General features: G+C 56.2%; 2 protein-coding genes across 7 annotated transcripts; one reads left to right on the top strand and one right to left on the bottom strand.

Annotated features, from left to right (window-relative positions):
• Window positions 1–233: 233 nt before the first annotated feature.
• On the bottom strand, window positions 234–14,106 carry CPSF7 (cleavage and polyadenylation specific factor 7). 5 transcript variants are annotated; one of them, XM_064513390.1, is made up of 11 exons: window positions 13,995–14,018; window positions 13,205–13,295; window positions 13,003–13,121; window positions 6,690–6,908; window positions 5,888–5,991; window positions 5,338–5,483; window positions 3,242–3,650; window positions 2,991–3,109; window positions 2,740–2,908; window positions 2,328–2,501; window positions 234–2,016 (listed from the first exon to the last, which is right to left on the bottom strand). In XM_064513390.1, the coding sequence occupies exons 3-10, from the start codon at window positions 13,054–13,056 to the stop codon at window positions 2,333–2,335; spliced, it is 1,389 nt and encodes a 462-aa protein (XP_064369460.1). In that variant the 5' UTR covers window positions 13,057–13,121; window positions 13,205–13,295; window positions 13,995–14,018; the 3' UTR covers window positions 234–2,016; window positions 2,328–2,332. The 5 variants fall into 5 exon arrangements, with proteins under 5 accessions (XP_064369460.1, XP_064369458.1, XP_025965020.2 ...); XM_064513388.1 differs by having other exon boundaries at window positions 13,940–14,001; XM_026109235.2 differs by lacking the exon at window positions 13,205–13,295 and having other exon boundaries at window positions 13,995–14,106.
• On the top strand, window positions 14,049–16,355 carry SDHAF2 (succinate dehydrogenase complex assembly factor 2). 2 transcript variants are annotated; one of them, XM_026109236.2, is made up of 4 exons: window positions 14,049–14,187; window positions 14,495–14,721; window positions 15,757–15,866; window positions 16,059–16,355. In XM_026109236.2, the coding sequence occupies exons 1-4, from the start codon at window positions 14,173–14,175 to the stop codon at window positions 16,187–16,189; spliced, it is 483 nt and encodes a 160-aa protein (XP_025965021.2). In that variant the 5' UTR covers window positions 14,049–14,172; the 3' UTR covers window positions 16,190–16,355. The 2 variants fall into 2 exon arrangements, with proteins under 2 accessions (XP_025965021.2, XP_025965022.2); XM_026109237.2 differs by having other exon boundaries at window positions 14,051–14,187; window positions 14,498–14,721.
• Window positions 16,356–16,952: the final 597 nt, after the last annotated feature.

Genomic DNA, 16,952 nt, shown 5'->3' with positions numbered 1-16,952 from the left:
GGCTGTGTCGAGGCAGTCACCCGCATTAGCCGGGAGCTGCGCTCACCCCCCACATCTGAGCCTGCCCTTAACCCCCCAGACCCCCACGTGCCCGGAGCACCCTGGGGCACCTCCCACACTGCCCCTCCCCAACAGCCTCATGCCACACAGGGTCCATAAAACACTCACACCCCATTTATTATTAGAAGAACTTGTTACAAAGGAAACCCAAGAGAAGAGCCATACATGCCATATAAAAGATTGACAATGTCATCAAGTTTATTACACAATTTCCAACCTATCAGAAAGACAAACAAATCTAGTCACTGCGAGCAGGAGGGGCAGCACCTCGCTGGGTGGTTAATCAGGGTTTGCTCTGCACTTTTCCCCACTAGTCAGAAAGAAACTAAAAATTTGTGTAATTAAGTAAAAAACAACTCTTCTGCCATGTGCTCCCTGGCACTCACCCTCTTAGCTGGCACCTCATGGTACTTTTTTTTTTTTTTTTTTTTGGTGATTTCTCTCTAAAAAGACCTCCAGAGCCAGGTTTCTTCACGTCCAGCCACAGTTCAGAGGGGAGATGCCACACAGCCAGCAGCCCTGCCCTGGAAGTCACCCTGTATCCTTGGCTCGCCCCCACCCTCTTAGACCCTCCTCCAAAGCCCTCAGTCCTGGAGCCCGGTGTGCAGCCCCTGCCAGTGAGAACTGACCCTGGTGCAAGCACTGCATGCTGGGGTTGCACCACTCTGTGGCCCAAGCACCGCAGTGCTGCAGAGGCTCCTGCCCTAGCTCAGAAGTGCAGCTCTGCTTCTCTGCCCTCTGCCCAGCACAGACCCCTCAAGCACCGTCAGGCCCCAAAATGCCCCCGTCAAGGGGAACGTGGCTCCCTGCCACCTCTGGCCCAGCTCACGACCATCAGGCAGAGCCAGGGTGTCATCATGTACAGAGCAGCTGTACTGCATCGGGGTGGAGCTCTCCTTCCCCTGGTTACCAAAGGGCAGCAGGGAAGGCAGGGACAGAGCTGGGAAAGGAACCATCACGGGTACCAGCCAGCACCCACCGCCACCCAGGAGGGGGACACAGCCCCCTGAGGCCAGCCAGGCAGGAAGGCAGGCAGGCAGCTCTAGCCTGCCCCGCTACCAGCTTGTCAGGGCTCTGCCTCCATTGCTTCCTCTAAAACAAGGAAGGCACTGCAGGGAGGCATCTGCTGGGCACCCAGGAGCCAGAGCCACGGCTGTGTGAGCCAGCGCCTGCGAGCCGGCAGGGGAGGAGGAAGGGCAAAGAGGGAGATGGTAGCCCCCGGCCCAGCTCCAGCCCCCATCTGGGATGGGATTCTCCAGGCACGCTGCCCGGAGCAGCCAGGCAGACTGGAGAGGGTGAAGAGGAAGGCGACAGGGAGCAGAGGGGCAGAGGGCATCAGCTGCATGCTCTCTCCTATGGAGAAGGGAAAGCACGAGCATGGAACGGCATCCTACGGGCTGGAGCGGCTCACACAGGGACTGCTGGGGCAATGAAGACAGCAGTTTACCCTAGCAATGTGAGAAGATGGCGCACAGCAGAAGACCCGATACTGCTTCCAGCGAGCCTAGCCCAGACATCAGGACAGGAGCTGCGCGCCCCCAGGCCCCCGCGCTGCACACGTACAGCAGGATCCATCCCCTTCCAGCCACCCCAGGGCAATAGGGAGGAAAGGGCTCACAAACCTCCCTCCATGGAAAAAAAGCACCATTTCTCTTTGGGTCCGAGTATCCATGGAGTGGAGTGGTGGCTGGGCCCAGCAGCCCGGCATTCCCTGGCTCCACGGCTTCCAGCCTCTCCCCAGGAAGCAGAAGTAGCAGTGTGTGCGGGCAAGGGCTCAGGCCCCAAGGCCACGAGGTGTCAGCGGGAGTCCCATCGGGGCACAGCATGGCTTTCCTTGGGCACCCAGAGAGAGCTGGGGGTGGCAGGGAAGGGGGCGGGGTGGAGCGGCCTCAGTTGTGTAGTCCTGGTTGAGGTGAAGAGATACGAGTCCATTAAAAACCACTTACTGCCAAACTCCTGTGGGGACAGAGGAGAGGAACAGTCAGAGCAGCACCAGGCAGCCCCGGGCCCTGCGCTGCCATGCCCAGCCAGAGGCAAAGCCTTTCCCCATCACCCTGCCCCTCTGGTACCCTTCCTGTTAATTCAGTACAGCCAGGCAGGGGAACCCTAGAGATCCCACACCTCCCTATCACTCCGCAGCTGGTCCATGGGGAAGGGAAGCCAACATGTAGGGCACGAAACCAATAGCCCGAGGTGGCCAGTGTTTGCCCCAGAGGTGCAGCCGGGGTGCATGGCACAGGTGGGTCAGCACCCCAGCGCCAGCTCACCTGTCTCAGTGGTGCCGGTCCCGCTCTCTGTCCCTGTCCCGGTGTCGATCGTGCTCCCGGTTCCGCTCCTGGAAATAGTCCTCGTGCCGATCCTCGCTGTGGAGCAGGTCCCGGTGCCGCCGGCTGCTCTCACGGGACCGGCTGGGAGAGCGCTCCCGAGACCGGTGTCTTTTCCTGGAGAACAAAAGGAGTGCTTTCAGCCCCCTCCAGGGAGGATCTCGCTGCCCGCCCCCCTCACAACCCAGGGATGGAGGAGACAGGGCTGCCAGGTGAACCGTGCCCTCCACCCATCCTCTATCAGAGGAGAGACCAAGACCAAAGCTCCAAGCCAAGGTACAATTCAGCCATCTCCAAATGGCTCTGAGCCCCAGAGCCCTGCCCTGGCCCCGCTAGTTGCCTGAAGACATGGTACCTAGAGGAGCTGCTGCTGGCGCCTGTGCTGTAAGACTTGGCTTCGATCCCATGCAGACAGTCTTTGAGGGAAGAGAGAAGGACGCGGCACCGCTCGTCGTTCGCAACACGGGACTGCTTGATAACGGCGATGGCCGTGAGGAGGGTCTCGATGGCGTCGCTGTAATCACCTGGGGAGAAAACGAAGGTTCGAGGGATGCAGATTAGCTGGGAAGGGAGCGCAGAGGGCATGAGGGAAGCAATGGCCGGTACCTGCACTGGCTCCAGACACTGCCTTAGAAATGGCACTGCTGGAAATTGCCCGGTTCCTGTTCATGATCTCCTCAAACTCCACTTCGCTCACGGGGGGAGGTGGTGGGCCAAGCTCTCGGCTGCACAAAACACGGCACACATGGTGGTCAGCGTGGGGGGCAGCACAGCCCTCCCCCCACCGGCACCCAGGTACCCAGTGCCCCCCAGCTGCTCCCAGGCAGCAACATGGCTTTCCTCCACCCCCAGCTCACCTGCTGTGGTTGTAGGGGGCCATGGCCTTGCTGTAGGTATCTGGTGGAGGACCCAGGGCTGCATTGGGTGGGGGGAAGAAGGCAGGGTTGAGGTGCAAGGCAGGGGGGACAGCCCCTGGAGGGGGCACGGCCAAGTGGGGGGGCAATCGAGGTGGTGGGGGCATGAGATGCTGATAGTGGATGCCAGGCGGAGGCGGGGGGACGCCAAAGCCAGAGGAGAGGGGTGGAGGGGGCGGCATTGGTGGCGGGGGCAGCCCCATGAGGGGCAGGGCAGCTGGGGGGCGGTTGAAGAAAGGCAGGACAGACGGGGGTTTCTCCACGCGCGTGGGTGGCAGGGCATTCTCCGTTGGTGTGGCGCGGCCATCCACCGAGTCCACAGAGTCCCGGGAGTGGGCCCTCGGCGGCACACCTGCAAGCAGCACAGGAGAAAGAAAGAGCCATGAGTGCCAAGGCAGACGGAGGAGGGTCTGCAGGCCTTGGAGACCTCCTCTTCCTCCCCACCCACAGCGAATGGCACACTGGGCCATCCTCTCCCACAGCCCACACGCATTAGGTCCGATCTCAGCAGAGCTCAAGGTGCCCAGAGAAAGATCCAGCCAGCCAAACGTAGCCTCCACTTCCACATGCCTCAAAGAGGGTACTGCACTCTCCAGCAAGATATGGTTGCCTGCGCAGCGTCCCAGGGATGCTCTTGGCCAGGACTCTGCAGTAGTTGCAGAGTGAGTTACACAGACAGAAGCCAAAAGCCACAAGAAGTGGCGAGAGATCCCAGTGGAGAGGTCACCAGATCTTGTGGCCCTAAGTCTGAGTCCCAGAAGACATCAAACGACCCAGAGCGCCCACAATCTGCTCACAGGAGTGGGTTCAAAAAGGCCTGAGCATGAAGGAGCACAAGGGGACAGAACCCAAGTGCCTACAGTGCTAGAGCTTCTAGAGGAAGGAAAACTCGGTGCACATCTGCACTCAAAGAGACTGACAGAAGCCCCCCGCTATGTCCAAAGAGGGTGAGCCAGGAGAGGTACAAGGGAGGGCACTTCCCCTGCCTGAGCCCCTCGGGAGAGCTGGCGGCTCCCTGCTAGGCCTTGCCTCTCTGATCAGGCCTGTCCTGGCATGTGCAGGGCAGAGCGCAGGGACAGCCATCAAGCAGAGCATCAACACACGTTCAGGCACCTGTGCTCCCACCAGGCAGACAAGGCTGCTGAGTCTGCAGCAGGGGTTCACATGAGCACAACTGTGCCAGAGGCAAGGCTCCTCCGGGCAGACCAAACCTTGGCTTCCCTGCATCCTGTGGGGCGAGGGGCAGGAAAGGGGGAACATCTCCCACTCCACTGAAACACAGCAACGGCAAGGACAGGCTGGGACAGGGTCTTACAGCACACAACGCTGCTAAGCAGCAGATCAATGCACGCACTGGAGGACTCGGTGCCTAGCTGGAGCTGAAAGGAGGATGTGAAGGACAGCTACCCCCCTGAAACTTGGCCAGGGCATTTAGAGAGAAAGACTTTCCTTTAGTGAAATGGGCCACGGGATCTACAATGACCACAGCTGGCCAAGACCTCCTCATACACGTTCCTCACAAGACAGTCTCTCCAGCTCCACAGAGCCCCCCAGCATGGGGCTGGAGCGTCACATCGCTGCGGAGTGAGGCAAGGACCACCTATTGCCATTGTAGAAAGCCCACGGCCAGGCCCCAGCTGGAATACTGTGTCCAGTGTTGGGCACCTTACCTCCGCAGGGATGGACAAATTCTGGAGGAGATCCAGAGAAGAGCTACTAATAGATATGGAGGGTCTTAGCTATGTTGATAGGCTGAAGAGCTTAAGCCCATTCAGTTTGGAGAGGAGGAGGAGGAGGCTACGAGGGATCTTCGCAGTGTGTGAGCACCTAAAAGGGGATCATAAAGACTTGGGTCAGGATCTAATCAGACTCAGCAGCAATAGGAAATAACCCACAGAGTCTCCTGACAGTGTTCCCCCACCCCAAGCTCTCAGTGGGTTCGGCCTGATAGCTCTGCTGGGGATCTCCAGGGCCCATGGGAGCTGGCCACACAACGCGGAGGTCCCTCCCCACCCATGGCATGCCTTCGCATCACTTACGTTTGCGAGCCTGTGCCTCAAACTGTGACAGGTTCTGCCGTGTTGCCAGTCTCACCTCCACCTTCTCCCCATTGAGGACTTTGCCGGGAAGCAGCTCCAGGAGCTTGTGAACTGAGTTCTCAGAGGCGACCACCACCTCTGCATACCTGCAAAAAATCCCAGTAGTGAGCAGGCAACAGCAGGCTTTGAGCAATTCACCCACCCACGTGATCCCTTATCAAACCCTGAAGTCTCTGTCCATCCTCGCTGTGCCCCACTGGCAGGGAGCATCAGCACCACCTCCTGCTGTCTTTCCTGGCAGCTGAACCCAGCCTTGCATTTACATGTCTCCCGTCAGTTCCCCTCTCACTTGCCAGGCACTTGCGTTGTTTGCACAAACCCTTTGGGAGTCTCTGCTTCACCATCCCACCTCTGGATAGGCTGTGCATCACCGCACCAGTCAGGAAAAGCACTGCCTGCCTCCTCACTCACCCAGGCCATCACCCAAAACACTGAACATGGCTATGAGGGCCTGGCTCTCCATTTCCTCCACGTTCCCCTTAGCTCTCACCCTTTGGACTGGCCATTGGCTCGGTTCTCTGCAAATTTCAGCTCCACTACATCGTAGACACCCACTGAGCGGATGGTCTGGATCAGCTGCTGGTCAGTCGTCCACTGAGGGGAACAGGGAGAGGCCAATGTCAGCTCACACAGCCCTTCACAGGGCCTTGGCACCCCTCCAGCTAACCCTCCAGCTGGGGCCAGTCTCAGCCCTCCGGAGGGCTAGGGAAGTGGACTTGAGCGCGGGCACTCTCAGGGGCCACAAAGCCACTACAGGGACATTGAAATCAGCCTGGAGTCTGAAGCAGACCCCAGCCTTAGCTATGAGAGGTCTCTGTCCACAGCACAAGACAGAACTTTCCCAGGATTGTCCCCATATCCGCAAACAGGATCACCAGCTCAGGGCAGAGAAAGGGACTCACCCACGCACCCCCAGTGGAGACGCTGAGGGAAAGCCAGGCTGGGGCAGCAGCCAGTGCAAGGGAGACACTAGAGCCCTGCGTGATCAGATGAGAGCCACAGGCCACTTGTCCCAGACTCAATCTGAAGCCTCGCAGGGCTCCGAATTCCTTTTCCCTTAGGATTGCAAGGTCAAGCCCAGCTCATGACCCAGCTCAGGGCACTGGGTCAGCGTGGACAGAGCCTCCAAGGAGCCCTGCAGCCCATCAAGAGAACAGGAGTTTCTCTGGAGCAATCTCATCTCTGTACACACCACAGGAGACCTGAACTGCCCATGGAGGTGCTCTGAAGACACCCTCTGCAGGAAAGCATGGACAGGCAGCAGAGGATTGCCAAGCCGCGAGCCCACTCACCCACGAGAAGCTGCCCACGTAGACGGCAGCCCTCTTGTTGCGCAGTCCGCTGTAAGTATACAGGATGGCAGGAGATTTATTGTTGGGCTTGGGGGATGGCTCCTGGCGGATCTCTGGAGGCGCCTCTGAGCTGCTGGTGCGGCTTTCAGTGGGCTGTGAGCTGGCTGCTAGCACGTCATCGTACAGGTCCATCTGGTCAGCATTACTGAACTCAGAGTCCTGGGAGGGAAGAGACCATCAGTGTCTCCGTGAAAGGGAGATCCCGCGGGTGAAACTGCCACTCAGAAAGGGATCACTGGGCTGTTAACAGCACATTAGGGGCTCCAGAGGTACACCCCGTCCTGCTCTGCTGAACTCCTCCAACACACCCCAGGGCACTGCACACCCTGCAGAATGCAACACTCTGCCCACTCCTGGGGCTGCACATCCAGAAGGCTCCAGCCATGCCCAGGGCCACCACCAAGGCAGGGGGCAGAATTCACCTGCCCAGCCTCGGGGCCTCTGCAGAGGCAGAAATGCTGGTTTGTTCCTGTGAGCACAGGACATGTGCAGGGGACAGGACTACACCTTCGGACAGGAAGGGAAGAACAGTCCCCTTATGAATCCATATGAAACGGCAAGAACCACCTCCAAAGGCAGAAGGGAATTTGGCTGGACTCACTGAGGCCAACAGGGCGGCTCAGCACACGGTGCTCAACACCCTGAAAGTTCATCTCCCGAAGTGCACTGGGCCGAGATGTTCCCGCGGAGAGATGCTGCAGCAGCAGCTTAGGACACGGGAAAGGCAGGAGGGCAGGGTCGCTCCAGCCATATGTCCCAACTGGGACTCACAGGGAGCCTTGACACAGCAGCAACAGTTAACTTGCATTTTACACCAAACACCATGGGAAACACTTAAAAAATAATTTCAAATGCTGTTTTGCTGCAGGCTGCCCTTCAGCCTCAGGGGCAACAGATTATTTGTATGTTAGGTTAGGAAGTCGCCCCTTTATAAGGTGCAAACTGGCAAACCAGTTGTCCCAATTCTGTGTGTGTGAGTCCCCATCCATCCAGCCGGCAAAGCTTTGGTGGTGACATATTTTCATCCATTCCTCAGCTGAGGTGCTCCTGGGCTTGTTCCCATCCCCGTTTAAATCAAAGGGGTGAGCACTTCACGGGACCACAAACACCTTCCTTGTAAAAGCCTCAGCATATCAGGCCTACATTCAGAATAGCCCAGTTCCTCCTTTCAGGACTCCTTTAGGACATTTCTCTCAGGTCTACTTATAGTTAGCAGAAGGTTGTAAATCACTGCTATGAATGAAGCTACAGCAAACAAATCTGACTCCTTTTATCTTTCACAAGCCAATTCCTCCTGTCCAGAGCCTTGTCCCCGCTCCCCACCACACCCGGTCCTCCTCTGCACACTGCCATTTTTTTGACAGCGCATTCTCTATCAGCACTTTGTTATTTCAGAGGCAACTCCATCCACTTCCTCTCTGGCCCAGTAAATGCCACTCAGCACTGAACTGCTTTTCTCTGCTGCTCCACTGCCCTGCAAAAACACACAGTGCCCCAGGCTTATGACAACCCCTCACTTGTAGCATCTACTATAGCGTTTGCTCTTCCTCCCAGCTGACGTGGAAATCCCTTTCATTTGCATTTGTGCTGAGTTAGCTGCCCTCTCATGCTCTCTCTCCATCCAAGTCCAGCTGCATTGTTCTCCAACTGGCCAAGTATTAACACAAGTCCCAAAACAACGGGATCAAAGTCTCCTTGCCCCAGCAATGAGGGAAGCAGGATCAGCCCAAAGAAGTAGTGATGGGCTCTGCTTTGCGATGCTTGACATAACCTTGGAATATTTTTACATGTAAGAAGGTAGAAAAGAGAGAAATACTCCAAAATACAAAGCCTCACAGTGGCTTTGCCTCACTGGCAATCTGTGCTGACTTTCAAAGACCTTGCTTGATTTTTCTCCCTCCAACTTCAGCTGCAAACATTTTGCTCTATTCCATCCCCTCCTCCTCTGTTTAGCTCCACCACATGCCACACACACCCTGAGTGAATGGAGGACTTGCACACCAGGATTTGAGCTTTTCTGAGCAACAGGGCAAGACTCAACTTGCTCCTCTAAGAGGCAACCAAGAAAAAGCTTACCTTTTATAAATGAGCAAGGGCAAAAGTTCAATAGCAGAAAACACCTCTGCAGGTCAAATGCCCTATATGAACTTTTCACTCCTTGGTAGGCATATACTTCACAAGGCCAACCTGGGAGTTAGGCATCCATCCTCAAATTCTACCAGTCAAGCTTTCCTGCCACCTCAGAAACACCAGCATAGCCTCATTTATTTTCAGTGTGATCACAATCCCCTTCCTTTTTAGGCCAACTGAGCTCTCTTCAGGGCAAGAGCTATATACAATGTCTTTACACACACATTTATACACATACTCTTTACTCTCCTCAGCAGTGCAGTCTTTCACAAAATGAACCAGTCAACAAGGCAGTTTCTTAGCTGCAAACTCAAGTGTCCTAGATCTGCCTTCCAATTCCCACTCCTATTCTAGGCTATATTTAATCTGGAGCATACAACGAGTGCTGTGTTTACTATGTATTTTCATACTAATTGCTTACACAAATTCAACATACACGGAGTATTATTTCATACGATGAATTACTATGTTAGTATTTGTCCCACGGGAGCGAGGCACGGACCCGACGCAGTACAAAGAACAGAGACCCTGCCCCAGTGAGCTGGGGAACCTAAATGACCCAGGTCTTCAGCGGTGGGCCACGGAAACACCAGGGCTGTGTAATTCTGGATGAAGAACATCACCCAGCTAGGCACACTCCCCAGTTGGCCCACCGCAATTGAGGCAACACAGAAGAGCTTCGCCAGAGCCTTCTGAAAGCACCCGCGTCCCCACAGCTCCCAGGGAAGCCTTTTTGCCTGTCCTTCAGAATCACATCAGCCAGCTGGATATCCCTCCACCCAGCAGGTGCTTTGCAGAAAACACCCTTTTCAGTAGGGCCTTTAGAAATTTGCAGCTGATACACAAGGACAACACATCCACTCTATGTTCAAGACTTTCAAGGCAGTGCAGATGACATCTTCTATTAGAGATAGCCTGATGTAGTTAAATCCCCTATGGTCCGAGGGTCGGGGAATTACACACATGCAACATGCCACTTCATGAGCTCGTGGGAGAGAAGAGAAACGGTGCTCAGCACACAACTTTCAAAGGGTCACAGAAACGTTAAAGGAAATTATTTTTCCCTAGACATCCTCAAGCCCCTTCTTGACAGCAACAGCCATTTCCAAGTCACATTTTAACTTTTGGCAATCAGCTATTTCAGCTGTGGAGCTGATAAAAGGTTACAAGAATTTCAACAGGGAGAAGTATTTTTGTACTCATTCTCAAAACAGCTCAACTGTTTGCTTAATCTGCCTCCCACACTCCTACCCCCACCAATTGCCTTTGGACAAGGCCCAAGACTGGAAAATTTCAGCCTGAAAGGTAAGTTTCAAAAACTTGAGGAGAAGAAAAATAAGGGGCTAGAACAGAAAGCATTTGGAAGCCTTCAATTATGCTACTTAGCTGCTGTTTCAGCTTAGAAGTTTTCAGAGATCCTCCTGGCTCTGTTCATTTTTGACACTCTGCTTTAAAAACCAGCACCTCAAGATGATGTAGAAGTACTCACAGTTCATTTTGCTGGTCTCTGCCCATCATCTCATGTAGCACAGGATTTGCAGACCATCACTTGAAATGCATGCTAACAAGATGCTCTCTGCATTACCTATTTACCTGCTAAGCTAACATCTTCCCTGAAGTTCAAACCCCAACTTGGTGAACACATCACTCACTCTGAACCCTCATTCAGCGCTTGGCAAGGTGCACACTGATTAACCGTGCATTTTCAGCTTTAATTATTATGTGTGCTATGGAATTCGGGACCACACTTGAACTTCTGGTGTGCCACAGGAACCGCAAGGCAGAAGTGGTGTCTTCTCACAGCACCTTGATCCCATGTGCTGCAGCTTATAGGACTCCTGGCTCTACCACCCCCCAGTGCACACAGGTAACTCTCCAGGTTTCTTCCTGCCACCGCACATGATGCCCTACAGCCTGAAGCGTGCTAGATGCTGGAGTTGATGAGCCTTGATAACCACTTCCAGCTTTAATAGCCCTCTATCTACTTGGCTGCATCAAAGATCTTCTGTGTCCTGTCCCTCAAATTCACCTGTTAAATCTTTCCACGCTATTTCCTGCTGTGTTGTACACAGTCAAGCTTGCTCTGCCTGCTGCTCTGTCCTTCCTCTCAACACTGCTCAACTTCTTTACTCCGCGAAGGTTTCCAAGACTTGACCAAGACCATACCAGACCCATCAAAGACCTTCTCAGCTTCCAAGCAGACATTTGCCCCTCAAGTCAATCCACTGCTCTTACCACTCTTCCTTCTTCAGGCCTTCCAGCACATGAGCCTTCTCTGCCAAGCCAGCCTGAACGCACAGGCAGGACAGGCAGCACTTGACCATCTAAGCAGAAAGTCGGAGGTATGACAGCACGCTTTTCCTTTTAAACCCTCCCACCTATTAGTTATTCATTGGTTGCTCTACAAGACATTCAAGGACTTTCAAACTCACACCTGCCGATGCCACATTTCTCCTTCTGTAGACAAAGATATTTATTTTCCTTTAGCTCTTTCACTGTTTTCCTTTGGCATTTAAGGTAACTGTCGTAAATGATGGTTGCTAGTTATTTTCCATTTCACGTATTTCTAAATTCCAGCCTAGCAACTTGCATATGTTTTCTTTTTCTAGACCTTCCATCTTTATTCCTTCACTTATTCAACTTTACCTTCTGCCTCCCAAGTCCAGGTATATTTTCCTGATTCTGACTGTTAAAAGTTATTTACAAGGAAATATGCAACTTAAGACCATTTCTAACACAAACCAGTTCAGTCTGGTCCCATTATAGTATTAGATTGTGTAACACATGAGGAATCTGATGTCTAGGAGTTTTTCAGAATAATCCAGGTCTGAAGGGAGAAGTATTTCAGAGTTTGAGGATATCTCCGCAGGGCAGCCTGGCTGCTATAGGCAGCACAAACACCACACAGGTGTTTTGCAACTCACCTTTACAGTGAGATTTCCATTATTTTGGCACTGTTAGGACCAGCTTTGACTCTGCCCTTCTCTAAGGCAATTGCTTTCAGTGGAGAACTCCTGCTTCTTCCTAGACAGGTGAAAGCATCTTATATCCCCTCATCTCTGAGGCAATTAACATGCTTTTCTGATGTTTCACTCTTCCCTGAAGGTTGAACTTATGGCATATCCTCACTTGATAACCTCCCACCTTTTCAGAACCAAGGATTTATTGCCCTCGATTCCTCTTCAGCCCTCTGGGAGCTCTAACCAACCAGCAATTCCTTCTTCCTTGTGCTTTGCTTCCATTTCCTGCAGCTTGCCATCTAGTGAGGACCAACTTTTTTCCATGTTTTTTCCATGACAGTTTTTAATCTTCCAAGATGTGCATTCACACCCGCTCTCCTCAGCTGTCCAGATCCCTGAACTCTAAAATCTGCTTCTCTAGAAGCTGTGCACACACATTCTCCACCATTTCTTTTGGCGAGTCCTTGACAGTCTAGGCCCCTGGCACTTGAGGTAGATGACCTGGAACTGGCGCTTCTCTGACCACAGCAAGTTACCATGCAGGTCTCCATGCAGCACCTTCCCAGAGAGCTCGCTACCTGGCACGTGCATCTGCGGGCCTGAAGGGTTCGGTGCTTTGAGAGCCCCTTGCTACACAGTCCTTTCACAGTTACTTGGTGCAGCTCTCTTCCAGTTTGGATGTCTTGTCTCTCCAACCAGAGCAGGTCACAACCATCCACTTCGATCCCCAGTCATCAATGCCTCAGCAAGTATTCTGGTGGAAATCCTGCCTCCCTCTCAACCCTCCCAACTACCTGAATATTCTGTAACCATCCACACATTGAATCCCCTGCAAAATCTATCCAAACACATTTTTTTCATGGCTCTAAGTCACAGCTGCCATGATTTAATGACAGTCCCAGTCCTTGGTTTCCCAGAAGGACTCTTCGGTGCTGTCCCACTGTATTCCTTGCACACAAGCCACATCTTCTACCTCTGCCCCATGAGCACGCACCAGCTGACAGGTATGCTAACACTAACCGCTTTAGCACCTTGCCGGTGAGTTGGCCAACTCTGGTTAACGCGCTCTTCCTCGCAAAAGGGTGAGCTGCTCCCGTGGCCTCCTGCCTGCTGCCACAATGGCCTCGGCAAGGGGCAGCACCCCAGCCTGGCGCTCTGCTCACCTGATTGAACTCTTCGTCGGCGTAGATATCAATCAGATCGACTCCCTCGGACATATTTCCAGAGACAGGACTGAGAACCCGGGATGGGACCGGGGCGAAGCAGGAAGACCAAAGGTGCACTGCAGCAGGGCAACGGAGGGGAGGGTGATCACCTTAGTGCTCGGGACCCCCTCCGCCCCCCCGGGTCCCCTCACCCCCTCACCTCTCCCAATGTGGTTTTGGCCTTCTCCTCCCAGCAGGCAGCAGCCGCGCTGTGCCCAGGGCCAACCCAACTCCCCTTCTCCTAGGAAAGCCTGTGCAAAGGGACAGCACACCCCTCTGCTATGGGTCACCCCCGGAGGGGCACCTCACCCCCACCCCCTGGACGAGATCCAGTCCCTAGGGCCAGTATCACCCCAATCCCCCAAACCGAGAGCAAGCCCTGGGGGCAACGTTGCCCTGCTTCCCCCACCCTGAGGGCGGCAGGACCCCCGCCTCCAGCCCATATTAGTCCCCTGGGGGCCATCTCACCCTAACCCTTCCGTTATAATCCCAGGGACAACCAGCACACCAGCCCCCTCCCCCCAAATCCCCAATAATCCCCCCAAAACCCCGCTCTAGACCCCTCCCCAGGGGCAGCACCGCCCGAGAGGGGCACTACTGCCCCCCACCCCCAGACCAGCCCGGTCGAGGCGGGCAGTGACCCACCCCTCCCCTCGAAGCACCCGCCGGGGACAACTCCCAAACCGCTGCCCCCGGACAGCACTACCGCCCCCCCGGCGTGGCCCAGCCCCCCGCACCGCCCCTCCCCCAACGGCCGGCCCGGGGCAGGGGGAGGGGAGGAAGCGGCCGGTCGCGCCCCCCCCGCTCCCGTCCCGTCCCGTCCCGTCCCGTCCCTGGTGGCGGCGGCCGGGCACCCCCCGGCCACGGCGCGGCCCAGCCCCGCCCCGACCGTTACCGCGCACGGCCCCGCCTGGCGAGCAGGCCCCAGCGCGCGCACCGCCCGCGCTCACCGCCGCCGCCGCCGCGCCGCGCCCCTTCCGGCCTCCGCCCCGCCCCTTCCGGCCCGCCCCGCCCCGCGGCCCGCGGCGGCGCGCCCCGCCGGGCCATAGAGCCAGGCTGCCCCGCTTCGCAGAGCGGCTCCGCGGGGTGCCGTAAGCAGCGGGACGGCTAAACGGAGCGCCGAGAGCGATGGCGTTGGCCAGGGTGACGGCGGAGGGGCCGGGGGACAGCCGAGGGCCTGGAAGAGGGATGGAGCCAGAGGGATCGGGGAGGGTCCTGGGGCTGCGGGGCCGCGCCTGGGGGGGGGGTGGTGGCAGGGCCTGCGGGGCCGTGTCTGGGCCGGGGGGGGCCGTGTCTGGGCCGGGGGAGGTCGTGTCTGGGCCGGGGGAGGTCGTTTCTGGGCTGGGGGGGCTGTATCTGGGCCAGGGGGTCTACCTGGCCCCACTGCATTGGGACAGGCAGGCCTGAAGTCTGCTGCGCGTGACGCTCGTGCTGTGCATGCCCCCTGCAGCAGCTCTGCTTGCTGTCCAGATGGGCGCTGTGCCGGCCCATTTTGGGGCACGTGTCCGTGCAGCGCAGCTATCGTGGAGACTCCCCCGCGGACTCGGGGAAAGATGTCCTGGAGATCCCCTTGCCACCCTGGCAGGAGCGCCCAAATGAGCCACTGGAGACCAAGCGAGCCCGACTGCTGTACGAGAGCAGGAAGAGGGGCATGCTGGAGAACTGCATCCTGCTCAGGTGAGGTGCGGGGTGCTCATCCTCCTGCTCAAGCTGTGGCATGGGTGCCCTGAGCCGCGTTCCCTCTCAGCTTTTCAGCAAGCCTCCTGCAGCTTCATCTGCCTCCCTGGTGCCAGGACGCCCAGGTTGCTGCGTCCTGGCGGTATTCATTTGTCCCCTGCACATGGGGGTGGACTGGGATGGAGCGCTGTTTGCAGGAGAGACAGTATCAACACTAGCCACACCAGAGAGGTTGGGGAGGAGGTGAGAAAGGCTGGCCAAGAGGTTGCTCCCTAAAGAAGTCACAGCTTTTTAATTAACAGGGAAGAGCTGCTGGCATTGCACTAGTGCACAGCCATAATCTGAAAGCTAACAAGATGTAAGGTTGCTGAGGGGATGGCAGGCAAATATCTGAGAATCTGCCTGTGAGCTGTTAGGTAAACTGCTGTGAGAGCGTCATTTGTACAGGTCTGCGGTGCAGTGATTAGTGCTGCTGCAGGGCAGGATGGGACAGAGCTAGAGGCAGCGTGAGGCAGGAGAGGTCTAAAGGATGCTCCTCCTAGTGGAAGGCCAAGTCGAATCCTTTGGGAAGGAGGTGTGCTGGATCTGGGATGTATGAATGATGCTGGGGAGGGGAGTGGCTCGGCTCCTGGGTGGTGAGTACCAAAGCAGCAGTGTGAGACTGAAGGCGGTGATGCAGGGAATTGTTTCCCGTGCTCTCCCAGGCTGGAGGTACCTCTTTGAGCTCAGGACCTCACAGAAAGTGAGTATGGCTGGAAGCAGCAGGCTCCAGCAGGGGTTGGTAAATGTTTAATGAAGCTCGTTAGCCAGTTCAGCGAGGCTAGGGCCTCTCGGACTGAAGGACTAAAGTAGTGGTTAATGGCCAGAGAGCAGGCTGGGACTTAAGGCAGAAGGCAGGTCACCTCGGACCCAGCTTCTCTGTGTCTTCTTGCAGCATTTGGAGAGCTGGGCACCAGGCAGCATCGGGAGCAGTATGCTGGCCCGGCTTCTCCTCCAGTCGTGCTCGCTCGTGTTTGTTTATCTTCTCTCCTCCAGCCTGTTTGCGAAGGAGAACCTGAACCGCATGAGCGAACGGCAGCTGAACCTCTATGACCGGCTCATCAATGAGCCCAGCAACGACTGGGACATTTACTACTGGGCAACAGGTACTGTGCAGCCGCCCATTGCCCTGCTGGCTCTGACTGCAGTCTCCTACCCTGATTTGACGCTTAGGGCGACAGACGAGGCTGGGATCGCTCTGGGGTGCAGGAAGCTGGGCTTGGCGTGGCTGGTGTTGCGCCGAGTGCTTTGGGAGAGGGTAGGGCCACCACTGTCATGCTGCCCCCTTTTTACTGCAGAAGCGAAACCCACGCCAGCTGTGTTTGAGAACGACGTCATGGCCATGCTGCGGGAGTTTGCCAAGAACAAGAACAGGGAGCAGAGGCTGCAGCAGCCAGACCTGGAGTATCTCTTTGAGTCCCCGCGCTGATGGGAGGGCTGCCTTCTCCCTCCTCATCTCTTGGAGCTGTGCAGGGCCACGGGGGTACCTGTGGCCACCTCAGTGCTGCTGCCCTCCCATCGCCCTTCTCCTCTGACAGTGGCTGCTCTCTCGGACTCTCAGGGCACAGCAAATAAAGCTACGGCTGCTAGCCCCAGCCAGGCTGCTCCCATCCTGCTCTGTTGTGTGGGGAGGTGTCTGCTCTTTGGTGGCACCCAGAGGAGGCAGCAGCAACCCACGAGTTTGCTCTGGCAGATGCCAGCTCACTGCTGGCTGTGACAGTTACAGTCCCGGAGATGTTCCTTCTAAACCCTCCTCTAGTGGCCTCGGGGAGGTGGTTGGAAGTGAGGCAGGGCAAAACCTGTGCTGGCAAGACAACCCAGCAGACCCTTGCTGGGTGAGCAGCAGCAGGAGGGCAGGAGTACTGACATGCGTCCCTGCTGCACAGCCCTGCCTCAGCAGGGAGCTGGAGTTCACTGTTCCTCAGGTGAGCTGTCAGCTGGAGCTGCTGGTTTTGAGCCCATGGCATGTCCTTGGGGAAGGTGGCAGCTCCTGGCCTGCTGTCAGTGTTGGCCTCTTCCGCTCCCCCAACTTCTCCTGTGGCAGCTGGAGCTGCGTGCAGTGGCCTTTGCTGGGGAGGAAGGGGAGTGTGTGCCCAGCCCGTGCTGTCAAAAACGTCACCACGCAGCCATGTCAGGCAGAGCTGTGCACTGTGGTGAACAGGGACAGCAACTGGCCCCAGATCATGGGTCTC

Source organism: Dromaius novaehollandiae, chromosome 5, assembly GCF_036370855.1.
Source record: "Dromaius novaehollandiae isolate bDroNov1 chromosome 5, bDroNov1.hap1, whole genome shotgun sequence".
Classification (NCBI taxonomy): domain Eukaryota; kingdom Metazoa; phylum Chordata; class Aves; order Casuariiformes; family Dromaiidae; genus Dromaius; species Dromaius novaehollandiae.
The sequence above is the reverse complement of the archived record's forward strand: the minus strand, read 5'-3'. Positions and strand labels throughout refer to the sequence as shown.

Bases quoted from the DNA above. Each gene is read 5' to 3' on its own strand.
- SDHAF2 (XM_026109236.2), top strand. The intron at 14,722-15,756 runs GTGAGGTGCGGG...TCTCTCCTCCAG, and splicing joins GAGAACTGCATCCTGCTCAG to CCTGTTTGCGAAGGAGAACC. The intron at 15,867-16,058 runs GTACTGTGCAGC...TTTTTACTGCAG, and splicing joins CATTTACTACTGGGCAACAG to AAGCGAAACCCACGCCAGCT.
- CPSF7 (XM_026109235.2), bottom strand. From the start codon at position 14,091: ATGGCCCGGCGGGGCGCGCCGCCGCGGGCCGCGGGGCGGGGCGGGCCG. The intron at 6,909-13,002 runs GTGAGCAGAGCG...CTTCCCTCCCAG, and splicing joins CCGACGAAGAGTTCAATCAG to GACTCTGAGTTCAGTAATGC. The intron at 5,484-5,887 runs GTGAGAGCTAAG...GATTTTTTGCAG, and splicing joins GCCAATGGCCAGTCCAAAGG to GTATGCAGAGGTGGTGGTCG.